This window comes from Rhamphochromis sp. 'chilingali' (genome assembly GCF_963969265.1).
Source record: "Rhamphochromis sp. 'chilingali' genome assembly, chromosome: 5".
Taxonomy (NCBI): Eukaryota; Metazoa; Chordata; class Actinopteri; order Cichliformes; family Cichlidae; genus Rhamphochromis; species Rhamphochromis sp. 'chilingali'.
This window is the reverse complement of record NC_137932.1, coordinates 7,929,338-7,948,397: the sequence shown is the minus strand read 5'-3', so window position 1 is coordinate 7,948,397 and position 19,060 is coordinate 7,929,338. Positions and strand designations below refer to the sequence as shown.

General features: G+C 38.3%; 1 protein-coding gene across 2 annotated transcripts in view; it reads right to left on the bottom strand.

Moving 5' to 3' along the window:
* The window catches only part of nbas (NBAS subunit of NRZ tethering complex), a 197,495-nt gene that overhangs the window by 86,438 nt on the left and 91,997 nt on the right, over positions 1 to 19,060 (bottom strand). For both annotated transcript variants that reach the window (XR_013971666.1, XM_080882594.1), the window contains exons 41-43: positions 18,874 to 19,011; positions 5,283 to 5,506; positions 4,970 to 5,080 (exon numbers count right to left, since the gene is read on the bottom strand). Coding sequence is in view for 1 of the 2 variants with exons in the window: in XM_080882594.1 (XP_080738720.1) it covers positions 4,970 to 5,080; positions 5,283 to 5,506; positions 18,874 to 19,011 (473 nt within the window). In the remaining variant the exon portion in view is untranslated. The remainder of the gene's footprint in view (positions 1 to 4,969; positions 5,081 to 5,282; positions 5,507 to 18,873; positions 19,012 to 19,060) is intronic.

Here is a 19,060-nt window from a genome sequence, read left to right as displayed (position 1 = left end):
GTGTAAAACTGGTGACCTAGTTCCACTGACAGCCGCATATTGCCATTCTATAACATTACCTCCACCATGTTTGACAGATGATGTGATATACTTCACATCCTGAGCTGTTTCGCTCTTTCTCGTACAAGTTCATCTTGGTTTCATCTCTCCAGTGAGATTCTTTCTCCCAGAATTGTGCGTGCAGTTTTAGATGTTTTCTGGCAAGGTCTAATCTGGCCCTCCTGATTTTGAGTGGACCCACTGGTTTTTACCTTTTTGTAATCCCATTCATGACAATGATAGTCGTACCTCCTCAGGGGTTCTTGACTTGATTAGATGTTGTGAAGATGGGTTTTTTTCCCACCAGAAACTAATTCTGTCTGCATGTATTTTAGCTGAAATTTAAGTGGAAGTTTTGTGTCATCATCCACCACCATCATTTGGCATTGCTGAGCTGCTGATTTAAGTTCATCCGAATGATGGCTTCCCTCATTTGGACTGACATCTTTTTGGGGTCTCATATTTAAAATTACAATGAAGAAAAAATACAAATTCAACACCTTGAATCCACTTCTAATATTATGTCTGCTTCATTTGACATAAAATAAAAAGTTAACATGTCTCACATTGCAATTTCTAATAATTTTTAGCCTTTGGACAAAAAAAAAAAAAAAAAAGCCTCTGAAAATGGGGAACTTTGCATAAAAATGCCTGTAATTCCTAAACAATTAATGTAAATGTTGTAAAAGCCTTTGAATTAAAGCTGAAATTCTGCACTTTAACCACATTTGATAGACCTAAGTGTATAATAAAATTGTGAGTCATATTTAATTAAAGTGGCAAGAAGAACAAAAGTGTAGGTGAGCTTTGGAAGAGTAGTAATGATCATTTAAAATGTCAGTGCTGTTATAATTGTGGGGGGGGTTTCTGCTTTATTAACCAGGTTACAAATGACTGTCCAGCACAGGGCTGTGAAAGTGTTTTTGCACTTTGGAGTCATGTAAAGTGAAAAAACTCCAAAATATTTCTCCCTGATACACATTTTGAAACACGTCAAAAATATGTCACTACCAAATTCTCACTATTATTATGAAGAAGTAATTACATACAGAGAGCGTGTGCTGTAATTGAACTCACATTAACAAATACACGTATTTTTTTCCTCATTGAACTGGTTCCAATTCTCATTTAAATTAGAAATAACGTTAAATCTGAGAGCTTTTATTTTTACAGATGTTTTGTAATCAAAATAACTAATCAAATTCAAATCCTGCCTCTAGAATAGCTTAAAAACATGTCTTCATAACATTCAGAATCTAACCTTCAAAAACAGCCCAGGAACAGCTGAGTTGGGGATGGACGTCTGGTTTGTTTGGGAGATTGTGGCACAAGTTTGCACATGTCATAGAGGGATAAATGCCAGCATGTCAAAATGACCTTCCTAAGACACCAAAATATCCATTGTTTTAACGGTCAGGTATACTTTTATTGTACAAGTGAAAACATCAGAGGAACCAAAGGTTATGCTGTTGCACCTCACTGTCCATATTCTGCTCTCTGGTTGTCCCCCATGACAGCAAAAAGCATGCCTAGAATAATGCCCGAGGTCATGGTCGAAGTCCAGGCTCAATCCTTAAAGAATCTCAGTGCAGAGTACATCAACAGTCTCTACAGAGCAAACACGTTCAACTCAATACAGGCAGTACTGCAGCTAACCTGTGTATAGCTAAAGCAAGATTCACATTACCCCTGAATGCTAGGAATGTGGGTTGTTTTTTTTTTTAAATTGTCATCATTAGCTGAGAATATTTTTTAAAAATGCAATCTATGGGCATGCAATATTATGAGAGGAATATATAACATAATATATATTGCAGGATATTTTTATTTTTCAATTTAATTTATACTGAAAATTCAAAAAATTCAAAGTCAAGTCAGTCACTTGCTAATTAGTCATATCTGGCACAAAAGTATTGAAATACACAATATGCATAATGCCAGAAACAAATCTATTCAGAAATAGCAGTTAAAGTGCAGCTGAACTGACAGGAAAGGAAGACTGTGTTTTCTTAATATTCTTTTCAAGATGTAGTATAAATATAATTTGCATCCTGCAAGATTCCTGAACTGTCTGAAGTGTCAAGTGGCCAGGTTGGACAGAGCAAAGCAGAAGTCCTGGTGAAGTTGATTTTAGAAACACAAATATTATCTGAGATCATCATCTCTGTTTGGGTTCTAACATTGTAGGAGTTAATAAGTTAATAAGAAAAATTATCCTTGAAGTTCTTTTTGTTGATTCGGATTTTTATCAGCTGGGACGGAGCAGTTCTAATCAACTCAGTGTTAAAGACTATATAGTGATATACATTTGGCACCTTTGGAGCTGTACTGTTAGCGCATTAGAACACAGCCATTATCTGATATGATGTGAACTTTAATTTGCCATATGAGGTCACCAGATGTGCACCTGAAGAGAGCTGGTACAAACTTTAAAGGTGTTCTCTCTGTCTCAGAGGATTCCTCATTAGGCTCAAAGCAAAACACATCTTGGCTGGGGATTAGTCTGAAGGGAACGTGCCACAAAAGACTATTTATTTCTCATGATGGGAACACAGTGATGTGCAGAAAATACATCACAAGCAGCCGCTGGCAGCAGGTAGGAACTGACACGAGGAACTTGGAGCTGTGTCGTTTTGAGGGTCAAATGAGGTTTTGTTTGGATCAGTTTTATTAATCTACCTGAAATTCAAAAACTGAATCTCAATATGAAGATCTGAAACAGTGAAGTACATATAAGTGGTATCATTGATGGGAGTTCATAGGACTTGATGATTTTTAAATCCGCTCCTCAGAGCCACCTCTTCTGCTCATCTTTCAAACTACTTTGAAATGTTGATTTTATTGATTCACTCATATTTAATTGTGCTCTGTGTTTTATTGATGCTTTTATTTTATATTTTTTTGTATTTTAGTTGTAGTGATTTTTATTCCTATGTTTAGCACTTTGGTCAGCGGTTGCAGTTTTTAAAGTGCTTCACAAATTCAGTTGGCGTGGCTCAAGATGAGTCTTTTTTTCAACAGACAAAATCATCAATATTTGAAGAAGTTACCATTATGTGAAACAAATATGTAAAGGTGGAGCTAGACATGAGATTTAAAGCCAAAACTGTAAACAGATGGTTCCACTGACCAATATGTGAACCCATTTCTGTGTTTGGACAAGTCTCTTCGATAGATTTATAGCTGTCATTAGGATGTCATTAAAAAGCAGGTCCATAAAGAGAACTTGTAAACATCTACAAAGCTTTATACACGGAGGCAGAGAACAGCTGACGACGGCAGTGTTTAGCAGCACATTGATTCTTCTGAAGCATACATTTTGTGTTAATAGGACTGTCTCAGGGACACTCATTCTCTATCATCCATCTCTTCTCCCGCCATCTATTTGCCTCCCACTCTCACCCCCTAAGCACACACTGATTCTGTGGATGTGCTTTAAACTAATAATGAGTCCTTAGAGTTCTCTTCATCTGAAATATACTTATGGACTTTTAACTTTGTTCTTCTGTAACCATATTGAGATCTACATTGACTTTAGAGCGTTGATCTATGTCAGCGAAAAAATGTGATTTTAACAATTTACCCCGCCATCACATGGGAAAGGAAAATTGCCAGCTCTTCTGAAAGACAGTAATGTTTGGTATCTCTAATGGAGAAACAGATTCCATTTCATGATTGTTTCTGAGGGAAACTTTAAAAGGTGACAGGCTTCAAACCCCAACCTATTTGTAGCTGTTGTTGTTTTTTTTTTTCTTAGGAAAAAAGTTTGTTGACAACCTTACCCTTTCCGTCCCAGATAATATACAGTGCCGATCAGGTCATGGAATCAAAGATCAGCTACTGTTATCGTATTATGATAATGTTTTTAAGCCTGCTACCTCCTCTTTTTGTCTTATACTTGTTCAGTTTCCACAAATTCTTTTTAAGGACACCAGGCTAAGATACATAAATGTTTAAAGAAAATCTTTGAAAGACCTTCAGAAAACCTGGAGAATTGCTCAAGACCACTTTAAAAAAAAAACACATAAAAGGCAACTTAGAAGCAAAACACAAAGAAATGAGGTGTGATTCAAGTCTTCTGCACGGTACTGTACTATTTAAAATACTGTTTAAAGTGTTGATATGCAAACTGGCAATGAGGTCAACTGTTAAAGTAAAGTGAACCATGCTACTTAAATACAGGCCTCAGCAAAGGACTCAGTTGTTGGTCACTGCACTGTAGTTGACTGCTTCTCCTAAACATTAGGGATTTGTAAAACATAAACAATTTATTTGCCTACAACGATCAATAAAAGTCTAAATTCTTTTTGCACACGTTTTGACTCTATTTATTCTTCCCTTTAAATTTCTTCTCTATTTATAACATTCCCTGCATCCTTTTGTTAAATCAATAAGCTTTTTGCAGATGCAGAATATTCCTCACACATTTGTCATGATCTTGAGGTTTTGAAGGAAACACACACACAGAATAGCTGTGATCAGGTTTGAGAAAAGTATAGGCTGTAATTTATTGTTAAGTGGAATCCATAAACCATTTCCTTATATCGGAATGTGACAGGTGGATATTTATCACGGAGCCACATGTGTGCACACGTACCAACACACACATACACAACCTCAGCTTTGGCATTCTGTATAAACAAGCAAAGGTGCAGAGCTAGTCAGTCACCCAGCTATGAAGTCAGAGAGCAAATAAATGATGGTTCACATCCTCTCACTCACAAAACACAAACACACATATTCCCAACATGTTTGATATAGCCTGCGGTGTTTTGGCTTTTTATGTAGGTAAGTTTTGTTATAACTGAAAGGGAGCGTCGCTACACTTTTCAGAGTTTAAAATCTGAAGATGAAAACAAAGAGACAGACAGATGTGTGTGCACAAATGTAATTAAACAGAGCGCGTGCGCGTTTGTGTGTGTGTGTATACCCGCTATCTGTAAAGAGGAACTCGAGGTGGGTCATGTAGACCTCCCACAGAGGAACACTGTAGCGCTTAGCCAGAGACAAAGCGATTCTGTACACACCATCATCCAGTGTCCTAAACACACAGGTACAAAAACAGAAAGAAAGTCTTTAGATTTCATTTAATTAAAGCAGAAATTGACATTATCTCCCACTCATGTCCAAGTGTGTGGTATGAACAATCTTTCAGAGTAGAAACAAAGAAAAGGGAAAAAAAAAAGTGCACCTTTCCAATTACAGTGCAAATCCAAAAGTACCAACATTTAAGCCACACTTACTCTGTGAGACCAAGTATGGTCTCCTTCTTGTAATCAGCGTCAGAGCTGAACCGCTGAACGTCCACACCACGGCCGAGCCCCTGCAACACCTGTGCCTGGGTAAAGTCTGTCAGACGCTCGTTGTACATATGCAGCTGGCTGATCAGCTTTTGCAGCTCCTCGGGCCAATCTGAATACGAGGACACGTGCTGTGTGACCAATCGAATCAGCTCCTTTGGATCAGCCTGTGAGAAGGAAAATAAATTTCACATTTTTACCCTCATGGTTCCAGGGTCTGCTTTAGACTTCAACAGTAGAAGAAGGAGTAGCGGTATACGAAAAAGTACAGGCACTGTGGGTCTCTTAGCAGTTTGGCTGCTTGGCTTTAATTTATGGTTTTTGCTGTATAATGGAGATGGTTTGTAGTTTTTCAATTTCTAATATTGCATTACAGAAATTTATAGTTTCAACAGCTTGTGGAACCACCTTTAGCAGCAACAGCATGATGTAATTGTTTCCTGTATGACTTTATTGTTGTGGAAGAATTTTGGCCCACTTGTATTTACAACATTGCTTCAGTTCATTGATGTTTTTGCACCGCTCTCTTATGGTCCTGCCACAGGAATTCATTTTCTTTTCATTTTCCCCTTTCCGTTATTTTTCCCTTCTTCTTTTCATCGTATCATATCGCCACATCACAAGAGTCACCTCAAGGCCCCGTGAGCTAAAGACCCTACAATAACTGAGAGAAAACCCCAACAATCAGATGGCCTGCCATGAGTAAGCACTTGAGGATAATGGGAAAACTCCTTTTTAACAGGAACACACCTTCAGTAGAAGCAGCCTCGGGAATTCAATTCAGTTTTATTTATATAGCACCAAATCACAACAGCAGTCACTTCGAGGCGCTTTATATTTGAAGGTAAAGACCCTACAATAAGGAGGCAGCCATCTGCCACAACCGGTTGGGGGTAAGGGAGGTAGACGGGATAAAGGAAACAATGTGGAAGAGCGCCACATGTGGATGCTGACTAGGCCATTGAAACTTTGACCAAACAAGCCATTCTTGTTCGGTCTTTTTCCAATTGTGCCTTTGCTTGTACGTCCACACCTGGGTATATTGTGGTATTGTACACCTGGCTGCTATTTATCTTAATTCCTATGGAAGCAACAATGATGTACTTCTTTTTCACAGGACTGCACAGAGTGCTTTAAAACTCTGTTTTTAACGTGGCTGTATTTTATGCTTAAAATAAAAATGAAATTCACTCGAATGTCCAATTACCACAGATTGTTGTGCAAATTACTTTGAATTTCTGAACTTCTTCAGAAGTCATGCTCTGTATATAGCGCAACTTAACATAAAATCCAGCAAAGACAAACTGAGTCTCTCTTTCCTCCCCATAATTTGATTTGAAATAAAATTCTAGGGTGCACTATACGGTTTTAGAGCCATGTTGGACCAAATGCACACTGTTCTTAAAGCTCATCATTAAACAGTGTCACACACTGAGCTTCAAACACTGCTGCACTGCGTGGCATGTAAAACTTCACAGGTTTCTGCGGCTTTGCTGTGAAAAACTAATGAGGCTATTTTCAAAAATGGCAATAATTTAGAAAAAAGGTGGGGACAGACCATCTTGGTCCAGACTTATATCAATTTGCTTGGTACAGCCCAGTATAATCACGCAATTTCAAATATACACCTATTTCTATTCCACATCGGCAGATTACAGGTAAACGTATCAGGAACCGTAGCTGTCACCTTGATTCAGGCCAATAGGAAGTTAGATTGTGGCTACACATTTATGATTAAAACTGTCACATAAACAGGGGTGCACATAAGTGGTCCGCAGGTGCGCATTCGCTGTCAAAATAAAAGACGCGCACCAGATAAGAAGTTGCAACGTGCGATTGCGTACATAAGATTTTCTGGAGGAGGACAGACATTTGTTTAGAACTCTTAAAGATGTCGAAGAAGCTCCTTTAAGCAATTACTTTGGTGTTCCTCCACCTCCAAAGAACTATCAGAAGGAGTCCGATCCACAAAAGAAGCGCGTATTCTCGGAAAAGTGGTTGCAGAAGGTGAGCTGGCTTCAAACAAATGATGAACGCACAGAGATGTGGAGCAGAATATGCCGTGAACATCCCACTCTAGCGGACAAAAACAGTGCCTTTTATATGTACGCCAACGCGCCTTGCAACTTCTTATCTGGTGCGCGTCTTTTATTTTGACATTGAATGCGCACCTGCGGACCACTTATGTGCACCCCTGCATATAAACTTACAGGCAGGTGAATGTTGCATCTCTCTCATCGCCTCTGTTCTAATTAAATAAGCCCCTGAATTTGGTTTTTGGCACCTTATATGTTGTCGCCCAGCAGGATGATATGGTTTACTTCATGATCTTATTTGCATAAGGTAATTATGGCTGCTGGAAATGTGTGAGCTTGAAAACAGAGGTGTATGTCTGTCTCTCTGCGTCTCTTCCTCTTCTCGCTATCCCTGTGTGCCTTTAGATGTGGCCTCAGCAGCAGACATGGTGGCGGATTCACTGTTCAAAAGCAGGATAGGAAAGGAACAGAGGTAGAAAGGGGAGAATATTAAAAGTGGAGCAAGGAAAGATATGAAGTCAGAGGAGGCAGTCAAGGGATGAGAGAAGGAAAGTAAGGGTAGAATGGGTGGGGGAGTTGTTTTTTTCTTTTTCTAAATGCTGGCACCGTCTTGGACACCGTTTTTCACAGAAAGGAGAATGACACAAAAAAAGAAAGAACACAGAGTGAGAAAGAAAGTCTGCTGAAACTGTGATGGACAGGCTGATGTTTGAAGAACATGATGAAATACTGTTTGCATTAACTCCCTCACTCTCTCTGTGCTTTTACCCCCCATCAGGATTACGCCGCTACCCCTCTGAAAAAATATTTCCCCTTGAATTTAAAAAAATTAATAAAAAAAAAAAAACTTCCATCCCTCACCGCTCATTATTAAAGAATCTCTGAAATCCTTCGTCTTTCTAATAAGTATTCTTTACGATCCCAGTTATCTTCAAAGTAAGCAAGTAAGACCTCTGCTCTTTCTTCTTTTTCCTCTTATGTATGCGATTGCTTTTTTCATTATTTTAAAATATATTCAAAAGGGATTTTGTCCTCCTTCAAAGAGAAGAACGTATAAAACGTATGTAAAGTATAATGGAATAAGGTAGGTGTGTGCACAGCTGGGCGGGACGGGGGAGCCAGACCTCTCCCTTCAGCTATTCCACTGGTGTTGCAGGCTCTTTCCCCCACCAGCACCATCACCTTACTGTGATGCTTCTTAAGAGGGAACAGAGTAAAAATAAAGAGCCTCTGTCACACACGCAAATCTTTTCAAACACGCTTCTGCTCTCATTTCAGTCTTAATTTCCCATGTTATTATACTTCAGTCACAACTCTGTACCCATCAAAAACTCCTTTGAATTATCAAATAAAATATTTTCATAGTGATATTTGTGAGTTTGTCAAGTTCGCCATCCTGATTAAATATTAATGTGCTATCATTCAGTGCCGTTTTCCTCATTACCTCCCAGTGTTTCGCCTGCAGATAATAGCACCATGTAAAACTTTGATGCACGCTGGCGCAATGAGAAGTCATATGAGCGTGTTCAACATGTTTTATATCTACTGCATGGGAACACTTTCAGAAGGTATAGCATATTGTACAAATCCAGGTAAAATGTATGGCTGAGTAGACAGTTCTTGACAAGGTCTGATGAGCTTTGTGAGGCTGTAGGCACAACAGCGGTTTTAGGTAAAATGTCAAGATTAAAAAGCAGACAGACAGCTGCAAGCTTGAATAAGTGTTGCAAATTTTATGGTATCTCATCCACTTATACTCAGGAAATTTCACCGTAGGAAAAGTCAGGGGATCAACGGCATTATTAACATATAAGCTTTTGGGATTCATAAATATCCACAACCTCATGTGCGACACTAGATGACTGGCATTTATCACTATCAACATCAACGCCTCAACATCCACATTTTAAGAGGTTCAACTGGAAATCTGAACAAAAGAACACTGACCAAATTACCCACGTCGGACACTCCTCTTATAAGTGCCACAACGTTTTTGTCTTTGATACCAACCTCAGAGAAGACCCACCCAGACAATGCATTCAATGCACAGCCATTCATTAAAATCTGTGCTCCACATATGGTAAGTGTTTAATATTTTATTCCAGCGTAATTTAGCAGTCAGCTGTGACCAGGTCAGCAATATATCCTCAAAGTTGTAAGAAATAATGCAATATTTCAAGACATTTTGTGATATGCACTGCATTTATGATGATATAGAAAAAAAAACATTATATTACATTCTAGTTTGTGACTGGACCTTGCAGACAGCAGCATCTGTTAGTGCAAACCAAACTAAGCACATTTTGCATCTTTCTTTTCCAGACTTATGGTCTGGCAACCCAGATGAAGTGTGACTTTATTTACAGCAGCAGCATTACATAAATAGCATAAATCAAATGTAAGAACAAAAGAATAACATAAGTGCTTGATAGGGCTGAACGATTATGGAAAACGATCTAATTGCGATTTTTTGCCCCAAGATTGCGATGCGATATGTGATTATTTTTTAAGGTCTTTGTCTTCTGTATTATTAAACAAAGACAAGCAATACATCATATAGTATGGCCAATACTATATTACATTAATTTTAAACTGTTCTTTCCTGGAAGACAGACCTCTGTTATGATGACATGAGGTGATGCATGAATTGATGACTGACATTTTTATTTAACTTCTTCAATCACAACAGTATATTTGAACATACACAATAGTTTATTTTTAGCTTACAAACATCTGAGCATAAAGTGCTGGCAAGGAACCCTGGTGTAAACATTAAAATGAAAGTCAGTACAATGTGCAGATTGCAGAAATATACATAAAAAAAATCAGTGGCTTTACCACACTCAGTTTTTCGACATCTGTGAACTACTAGACAGTCATTCAATTAAAAAATAATATTAAATAAATAAAACTAATAAATAAAAAATACACACATCTTACTGATCTCTGCAGTCAGTAACATTACACATAAAGTGCAAACATAATAGCAATTGTATAAACACACACACAAACACGCCTTTAAAATTTAAAGGCGTGAAATTGGACGGTCTAGTTCTGATTAGCGTCACCGCTGTCTCGGTGGAGTTTAATAAACTCGGCCGTCTGCTTCTTGCTATCTAAAATATAACCAGACACTGGCGTAAATTCTCGACTGTCTCATACTTCTGTTTAATAAGTTTTCTGTTTGACGTTTAGTCAGCTGTGTGAAAACCAAGGAGGAACCCACCCGGGGGATTAATAAAGTTTTATTTTATCTAATCTAATAACTTTAATCTCAGCCAAACCGATTTACTCACGAACAAACAAAACACTGAAAAAAGCCCAACAATAACATTTTTAGGTTGTCTAAGTGACTTATATATTACGTTTAACCCGAGCAGCGAAACTCCGCGGTGATCTGAAAATGATGTGCCGGGAGTTGTGCCGTTCTCGGCCGCATCAGTAACCCTCGAGCTCCCGGCTAGCTGTCGAGCTGGTGGGTAGCAGACGCCTCTGAAAACGTCGAAGCACTTTTGCAAATATGGGATATCTTGATAAACCGAGCAGATATTTGATGTTTACACAACTACTTTCTCGCCTGAAAATATGTTAAAAGTTTATTTTGTGACCCAGAAAGATTAGTATGAGTAATTTTAAAACTTAGTAGCGGCCGCCATTGCTGGAAACTGGAGTTTGGCTGGGCCGCGCTATGAATTCTGGGATATGGTAGTAATTTGGACAGCCTTCGGCGCGTCGCTGTGACGTAATCGGTCTACAAATGCGGCCTCAGGAGGATACAGCCCATGAATTTGGACATGTCCAGAGTATAATCGCAGCCTTTGCGGTTAGAAAATTGCACTTGATCATGTCGCGATATTATCGCAAATGCGATATATCGTTCAGCCCTAGTGCTTGACACTTAAAATTGACTTAGCCTTGTAAGTCTTCAGGAGCTGCACGGTATTATTACATAATAAAGCTGTCTGGGACGTTGTATCTTGGTTCAAGCTTTTAAACTAGTTACTTAAAGCCCTCCTTTTCCACCATGAAACTCCATCAGTAACATCCAGGCAGCATTTTCTCTTCCTTTTTATTGCAAGTGTCTCCTTTTTATTAGCCTGGCTGTACTTGGTGTGTTTTGGTGAAGTTAATCTGTTTTACGCTTTTATATTATTGTGTTTTGTCAGACTAGTCTCTTTGTTTTGCCTGCTGGGAAGTGTAATTAAAAGGCATTGCTACATCATTTATGTCATCATGGTATCATACATTTATATTATGATATAAATATGATACGGCACATGCCTGTCAACCAGTGAGCAAATGGGCATTCCTTCCCTTTTCTGAAGCATGTGACTTTTTCTCCATTTAGTTATTATTTCGTATAGACCGTCTCCTTTACTCCAGGGAGTAAAAAGTGATGAATATTTATCGATTCATCACTTTTTTTTAAACAAATAAGTTCAAAGTACTTTATGTTCTACTTTGCTAAGCTATATTTCCTCCCAGGATTTACTGGTTGTCATTCAACTCACTCCAGTGTAAAATAATTAGATGTTTGGCAAAGAAGTTTCCCCAACGCTGCAAGAAACATCACCTCCTGTGGATTCGCATCACTAATGTGGGTGAAACTATATTACCTCTCAACTTCCAAGCAGTCTGAAAGTCCAACAGTGCAATCAATAACAGAATAGTAACATTTATTTTTACAGAACACTCATATGCGCACATTTTTCTGATTAACCTAGTATTTAACACATTCTCTCTTGCCTTCTGTGATAAGGATTGAATAGAAGTCATAAAGAGTCTCCCCCTCTCTCTCTCCAGACAGTATCCCAGTAATGATGTAATTAGTTTTATTTATGTCTTGTTTAACACTTAGCTATACAGTCAGTGGCCTCATTAGCACTAATTCTGTAAATGGTGTATACAGTATGTGCGCATAATTAGTGAGAAGACAGGGCGGAAAAAAATGAGTTATCACCTCCGAAGGAATAATTACTCCATAAATAGGCGTGGCTGCACTGTGGGTCACAATACACCATGAAGGGGAGTGATCGTAAGAAAAGCAGCACAAGCAAGAGGAGCAGGAGTAACTTAGCAGAGTCAAACTTATGCATCTAATCAAAGGTTTGGAGACTACTTGGTCTGAAGCATTCCCAGTCAGCTGCAACAGTGCTTTTAGAGGACATATTTGTCTAATAGGACCCTTTCTGCAGTGGCTCTGCTTTACAGAGTTCTCATGGGTAAAATATAGACTGCTAATGATTGTGCTACAAGACTGCAATTTGTACCATTGCGATATGTGCACAAAAAGAGGAAGGAAAAGTCATTGGAATCGTGGTGCTTTCCAACTCATTACTCCACTTAACTCAGCTACAGTGAACTGGCACAGCGGTCCAGCACTTTCAAGGTCAGCTCCCTTCACGGGCAGCTGGAATTTTGCTGTGGACGTTTTTGAAATTGTAAAAAAGAAAAGAATCCCTATGCAATAACCAAACAGTATCAAAAGTTTCTAGATGTAAGCAAGGTGCTGGTTTAAAAACCCATCATAATGCTATGGAGAGAGCACTTTGAGCTTTGCTTTCAGGTTGAATCAGAAACAAATCTATAAAGTTAATAACTGTGGAAATATTTTTTCCAGTTCAGTGACTCCATCTTCAAATACAAACTGAAACTTAAGCATCTAATAGTGATTAGTGGGATTTTTATTCTAAAACTAAATGTCATAATGAGATATACAAAGACCTAAGCAGGTTTTCCGGATCGTATACTCTGGTTCTGTGTTTATATAGTACAATTGGGTATGCTTTAAATGTTTGTGTGTGTGTGTGTGTGTGTGTGTGTGTGTGTGTGTGTGTGTGTGTGTGTGTGTGTGTGTGTGTGTGATCAATACTCAATAAGCGAGAGAATGGCAGCTCCAGGCAAAGATAAATGGGTGAGTGAAAAAATCTCAATCTCTCTAGTCAGCACATTGCCATACAGCAGATCCACATTCGCAGCTACAATTATGCAAAGCACACGCATTCTCACACACAAACGCACACAATAATACACACACTCACACATTACAAAACTGACAAGCACAGGTAAACAGACCGCAACACTTACATAAAAACAGGCTATTTTGCAATATAACCATAAACAGGGCAATTAACATAAGGAGCACCTCTATTTAGCAAATGAACACTTGAACCACTCTGATGAAAACTTCCAGTGGCAGCAAATGGAAATCGGTTCATTAAGCCTTAGGGAATAATGGAAACCCAGCCTCCGTATCGCAAAGCCACGAGTCGCTCCGTCATGCTTGGGTGCCATAATCAGATGGGAAAGTAACAGTTAAGGACCTTCAAAGTCAATAGTGGGAACAGAATCTTTAAGAAGTTTGGAGATGTAAATGCCGCGAGTGCTACAAAACAGCTGAACAGGGCTAACATGGGTAAACTCCTATTTTAAAATTGGACAGAAAATGTCATCTCAGCGTTTTATGATGGACAACAAGCATATCGGTTATACTTTCATGTATTTAGAGTCTCTCTAAGACTTTGGCCTTACCTTCAGTGAACATGCTGAATGCTAATAAATGAATCTCAAATTTATTACAGTGATTTTTTACCTTAAATATATAAATAGAGGCAATCAAAGAGAAAAGAATGATATGATTGTAAATTAAATGTTTTGAATACATTGCTAAATACATCAGATATTTTTTACCTTATGTAATTTTATATTTTTCATAGCTTCTTCTTAGCAAAACTGCTACATTGTCAGATGTCAACAATTAATATTAAGTCTAATGTTAAACAATGGTAAACAAACAGATAATTTATCATGTACAACATGTACAATATGATCCCAAAGACTTCATGTTCTACATGATAAATTATAAATACTAGTTTTAGTATACAACTGGGTAATTACTGCAGTAATACGTAGGTAAATACAGCTGAAATACTGTAACACAGTGGTTCCCAACCTTTTGGAGCCACGGCACATATTTCACATTAGAAAAATCACCAAACAAAAATGTCACGAAAAGCATTTTGATCATTTTTCCCCGAGCACCAAGTATAGCGGAATTGGCTCGGTTTGTCCCCAGTATACCTTTTTTTGCTTTCTTCTAAGCACTAATCATGCTAGGGCCTTCATCTGGGTCGGATTGACTAGTTTTCTTTTTAAATATTTACCTATTGCTATTACGCGCAGCGTGGTCTCACAGCATGTAATTTCTTCTGCCCATTACTAATCAGGCGGAACCAGATAATCTTCCACGGCACACCTGACTATTTCTCGCGGCACATGTTGGGAAACACTGCTATAACACACCAACTCAACAACTCCCCCTAGAGTTGTGTCAGGTTTATAAATCAGATATTATAGAAATATTGCATAATTCTTGGGAAAATTAGGATTCCTACAAGACTCAGTATTTATAGCAATATACCAACTTGTGAGTGGTGTTGATTTTAATGATTGCATTTTTAACGCTAACCTCTTGCTAAGACATTTATGGAAAGCCCAAGCAACTCTGTATGAATGATGTCAGTGAAAACAAAAAGTATTATGTATTATACATAACACTTGTATACTGAGTTATACGCTGATTAGATAAGGCTCCTTTTGACAGTGAACAATAAATAAGAGCTTTAATATAGCATGTGTAACATTTACTAATTTGCATTTTATGAATGTTTAATGTGATTAATGTGATCAAAACTAGTCAAACATGCAACATTTGTATGTTTGACTAGTTTTGATCCAAAAACTGATTGTAATCATTTCCTTTATCGTATTTTGTAATTTTCCTTTTGAAGGCAGTACCCATTACAAAACCTCTACATCTAAAAAAAATAAAATATAAAAACAAGCTGTTCATTGAGGCTTTAAAAACACATCAAACACCTTGAGTAAATCCACAGAGAGTTCCATTTCTATTTGCAATTGAATGACTTCAGTGGCTTGAGTGTTTGGCGTCTTATTGCCTGGGCATGGAATTATGTGATAGCGACAAGAGAATTGAAAGAGCGTGAGAGTTATTGAGACAGTGTTACTGCTCTTCAAGTACCAAGTGGGAAACACTGTGAGACAGCGTGACACACCACAACACACAAACGCACATACAAATGTGCCCCCCGCTGTCACAGGAAAACAGATCTTAAACTGGAGCGCATACAATAATGTGTGCCAACTGTGATATATGAATGCAAAAAACAAAAGCAGGCGCACAAATGCTTCACGTATGCCCAAATATAAAAAACACATGCTTTGGTAGGTAATTTTTCCCCCCATAACCTCATTTGCAATGCAAAGCAAGCGTGTGCATGAAATATAGATACGCGCACCCTGTCATACATATCTGAAATGCAATATCACATTAAGTACAATGTGTGCCTTAATAGATAAGAGAAAGCAAGAGCTAAAGAAAGCACAAGAAAACTGTATAAAGCATGCACAGTTAAGATAGTATTGTAAATAGAGAGGCCTGAGATTCAACAAGAGTGAGGCAGGCCTATTGGGAAAAAAGCCTAAACCGAACGCAGAATGAACAGGAAACGATAGCGGACAGAGCAGCATAATGTGGATGGAGAGAAGCATCATGGAAACGCATAAACCAGAAATGTCATACCAACAAAGCAAACCATTTGACTTAACTGACAATGGTGGGGCATAAAAGGAAACATAAAAAAAGCACACAGCAGAGGAGAGAGGGGAAAAAAATCCAATAGGAAAAAATATGTGAAAGTGGAGAAAGAGAGTAGATAGGTTGAAAGTTTTTTTCCAATAACGCTTCTTTCACTGATGGTAAAAATGGCCACTACTTCTTCAATAAGAGAGGCGAGCGAAGACGAGACCTGGAACATAATGATAACAAGCACTCACTCTTGTAGAACATACTAAGACTGGAAAAAAAGGAAAAGGAAATGACAACTTTAAAAAAAAAAAAAAAAGAAAAAGGAAAAAAATGAAGAAATGAGCTAAAAATGAAAGTACAACTGCTAAAGTGTGGAGCAGAAGGAAAAAGCTGTATATATTTTAAGTTAATGGACTTGAACTTCACTTGAGGCAGGAGTTCAGGGAGTGATTACTGCCATTAGGATGCAGGAAGGATGTGTGTGCGTCACTGCGTGCCGATGAGTGTGTGCGCGGAGAGCAACTTACTGGTGTGCTTGTGTGAGCGGGAATGTGAGAGCGTGCAATTCTAACCTTGAATGTCAACTGGGACACACTTATCCACTTCTTCTGCTGGCCTCTTTCCTTTTTTCTGTTCTTTTATTTCAACATTTTACCTCCCTTCTTCTACCTGCACTAAAACCCATGAGAGCCAGGGTCCACTCAAAGAAAAGGTCAGAGCCATTTCTTCAGTTATTCTCTGCCAATCACCCCCCATCCCCACCCCCACTTTGCAGCCTCTTCTTTCACTTCTCAATCACATTTTCTGATCTCTTGTTTTTCTTGCCTTACTTAGAAAAAGAAGATGCTGTGTACACACAGAAACATGCTTAAAACTTCTTCAAGAGCAATAGCTGGTACACAATGCATTGCTGGTTTAAACTAAAGCACAATTAAACTGCATTAGTATTCAGATGTCTAAAAGAATAATTACAGTCATTTTCCCAGTTTGTTCCATTTCTGATGGCTAATTATTATTTGGCATTTTTTTGTCACTCTTTTTTAAAAAATCTTACTTTGTCCTCCTACATCTGCGCAGCCAAGCGGCATTTGAACCATGTCATTTGTGCCTGTAGCCTCGCTGATCTCACTATTCTGTCGTCATAACAAAATGTGCAGCGAAATAGTCTTCAAATCCATTAATTTATTTGCAATGAAAGATAACTGAAGGAATCAAATGAGAATGAGAACAGCTAACTGGTAAGGTGAGTAATACTGAAGTATAATGGCAAACGTCAAGGGCTAGGATAGAGCTGAATGTATGTTGTATGAAAAAGAAAACAAAGGTGAGTGTGTGTATATATATATGAGTGTGAGTACACGTGTCATGAAAACATGAAAAAAAACTATTTAAAACTGAAAATTATATATTGCTCCTTACTTTGGCAGACAAAAAGAATTCACGCTGCATCAAGCATAATATTCAACCAATGAAACAATGTTTCTGTTGACAGTATGACAGTGAATTCAAAACTTCATAGATAATTACAATAATTATATTTTTGCATTAAAAAATATCATTTTATTTGAAGAGCCTGCACATACTACTGGATTAACCCTTATAGAAACATAAATAATGCATTTGGGAATTACCAGTACTGTTAATTTAGGGCATTTATGTGGCATAAACCTTACACTGGATGATAATATTATGCATCTTTTCTTACATTTCATTGTTTTTATATGATCGAGTTGATCTGCCTCGTCTCCAGTCTTCTAAAAAACTCGCACCCTCCTGTCACACACAGATTTCAGGTTCATAGGGAGGTATAGTTTGTAATAATACAGACCTCCACCTGAGCTGTCAGACTTACCCGACCTCCCAGACCCAACACAGTGTCCATCAATTTCTAACAAAGGGGTTTGCCCTATCTAAACATATTGATTCCCCTTCAGCTGCCTCTCATTGATGCGAATGGCCATGCTTTTTCTGGACAGAAACACACATGCAGTAAACCTACACTCCCACTGTATTATACTGGTCAGTACTGGCTTCCTTGTCCTTCTTCACCTGCTCCTTTGTGACTTACAAATCTGAGCTGCTTATGGTAGAATGCTGATTATTATTGAAATTAACTGGCTCAATCTTTATTTATAAATCAAATCATGTTTGCACTGTTAGATCACCCAGACTCACACAGATGCATTTCTTGCGATTGTGGACAGTTTGCTCTGACATTTAATGTCTATGATACTAGTTCCTCCTTAAATAAATGTCAAACAAAAGCATACATAAAATTTCATTTCAAAAGCCATACACACATCTATATTCACTCCACTTATTATTGAAGCAACCTTGAAACAAACTTAAACCACAGGTGAAACACTGTTTTGCTATGATCCTCCCAACCAGTAAAATGCACTGCCTAAACAGCTAAATCCTGCACTGAGGCTCTAAAGTTTCAAGACCTAGACCTAAAAATAATCTGTTCACAACACATCAAGATTTTGTGTCCTAGCTGCTTAAAACTGGATTCTTTTGTCTGTGCGTTCAACAGCTGCACTGCAGTGCATTTTCTAAGCATCCCAAAAGCAGCTTTCTGCACCACATGACTAAAAATATGTGGTAAATCTATTTTTGACAGAAGCCAAGTCATGCTGTAGAGCAGATGAGGCAGGGCAGAAGTCATACACAAGAACAGCATAGAGATTTTTCTTTTTCAAAATAAAAGATGACGTGCAAACAAACACCCCAGTTCTGAAACGCTCTTTGTGTATTTCCGAGCTGTGGAACAAAACAGTTTTGGCTACACAACATCACAGACATGCATCTAGTGTCTTCCCAAGGTAACATCAGAACATTTATTCATTCAACCACCCAAACACTCCGTCATACACAGAAATACACTGACCTGGTAAAGAGTGTGGTTCTTGTCCTTGAAGCAGGGCATGAGGCGCGAGTAGATCTGCAGGGAGTAGTAGTAGGCAGCCAGTTGGAGCGACAAGGCCGAGTGACACTGCTTCTCAAAACACCTGTTGGCATCCAGCACCTGCAGGTAAGAACAAATATAAGGACATGCAAGACAAACAATTACAGTG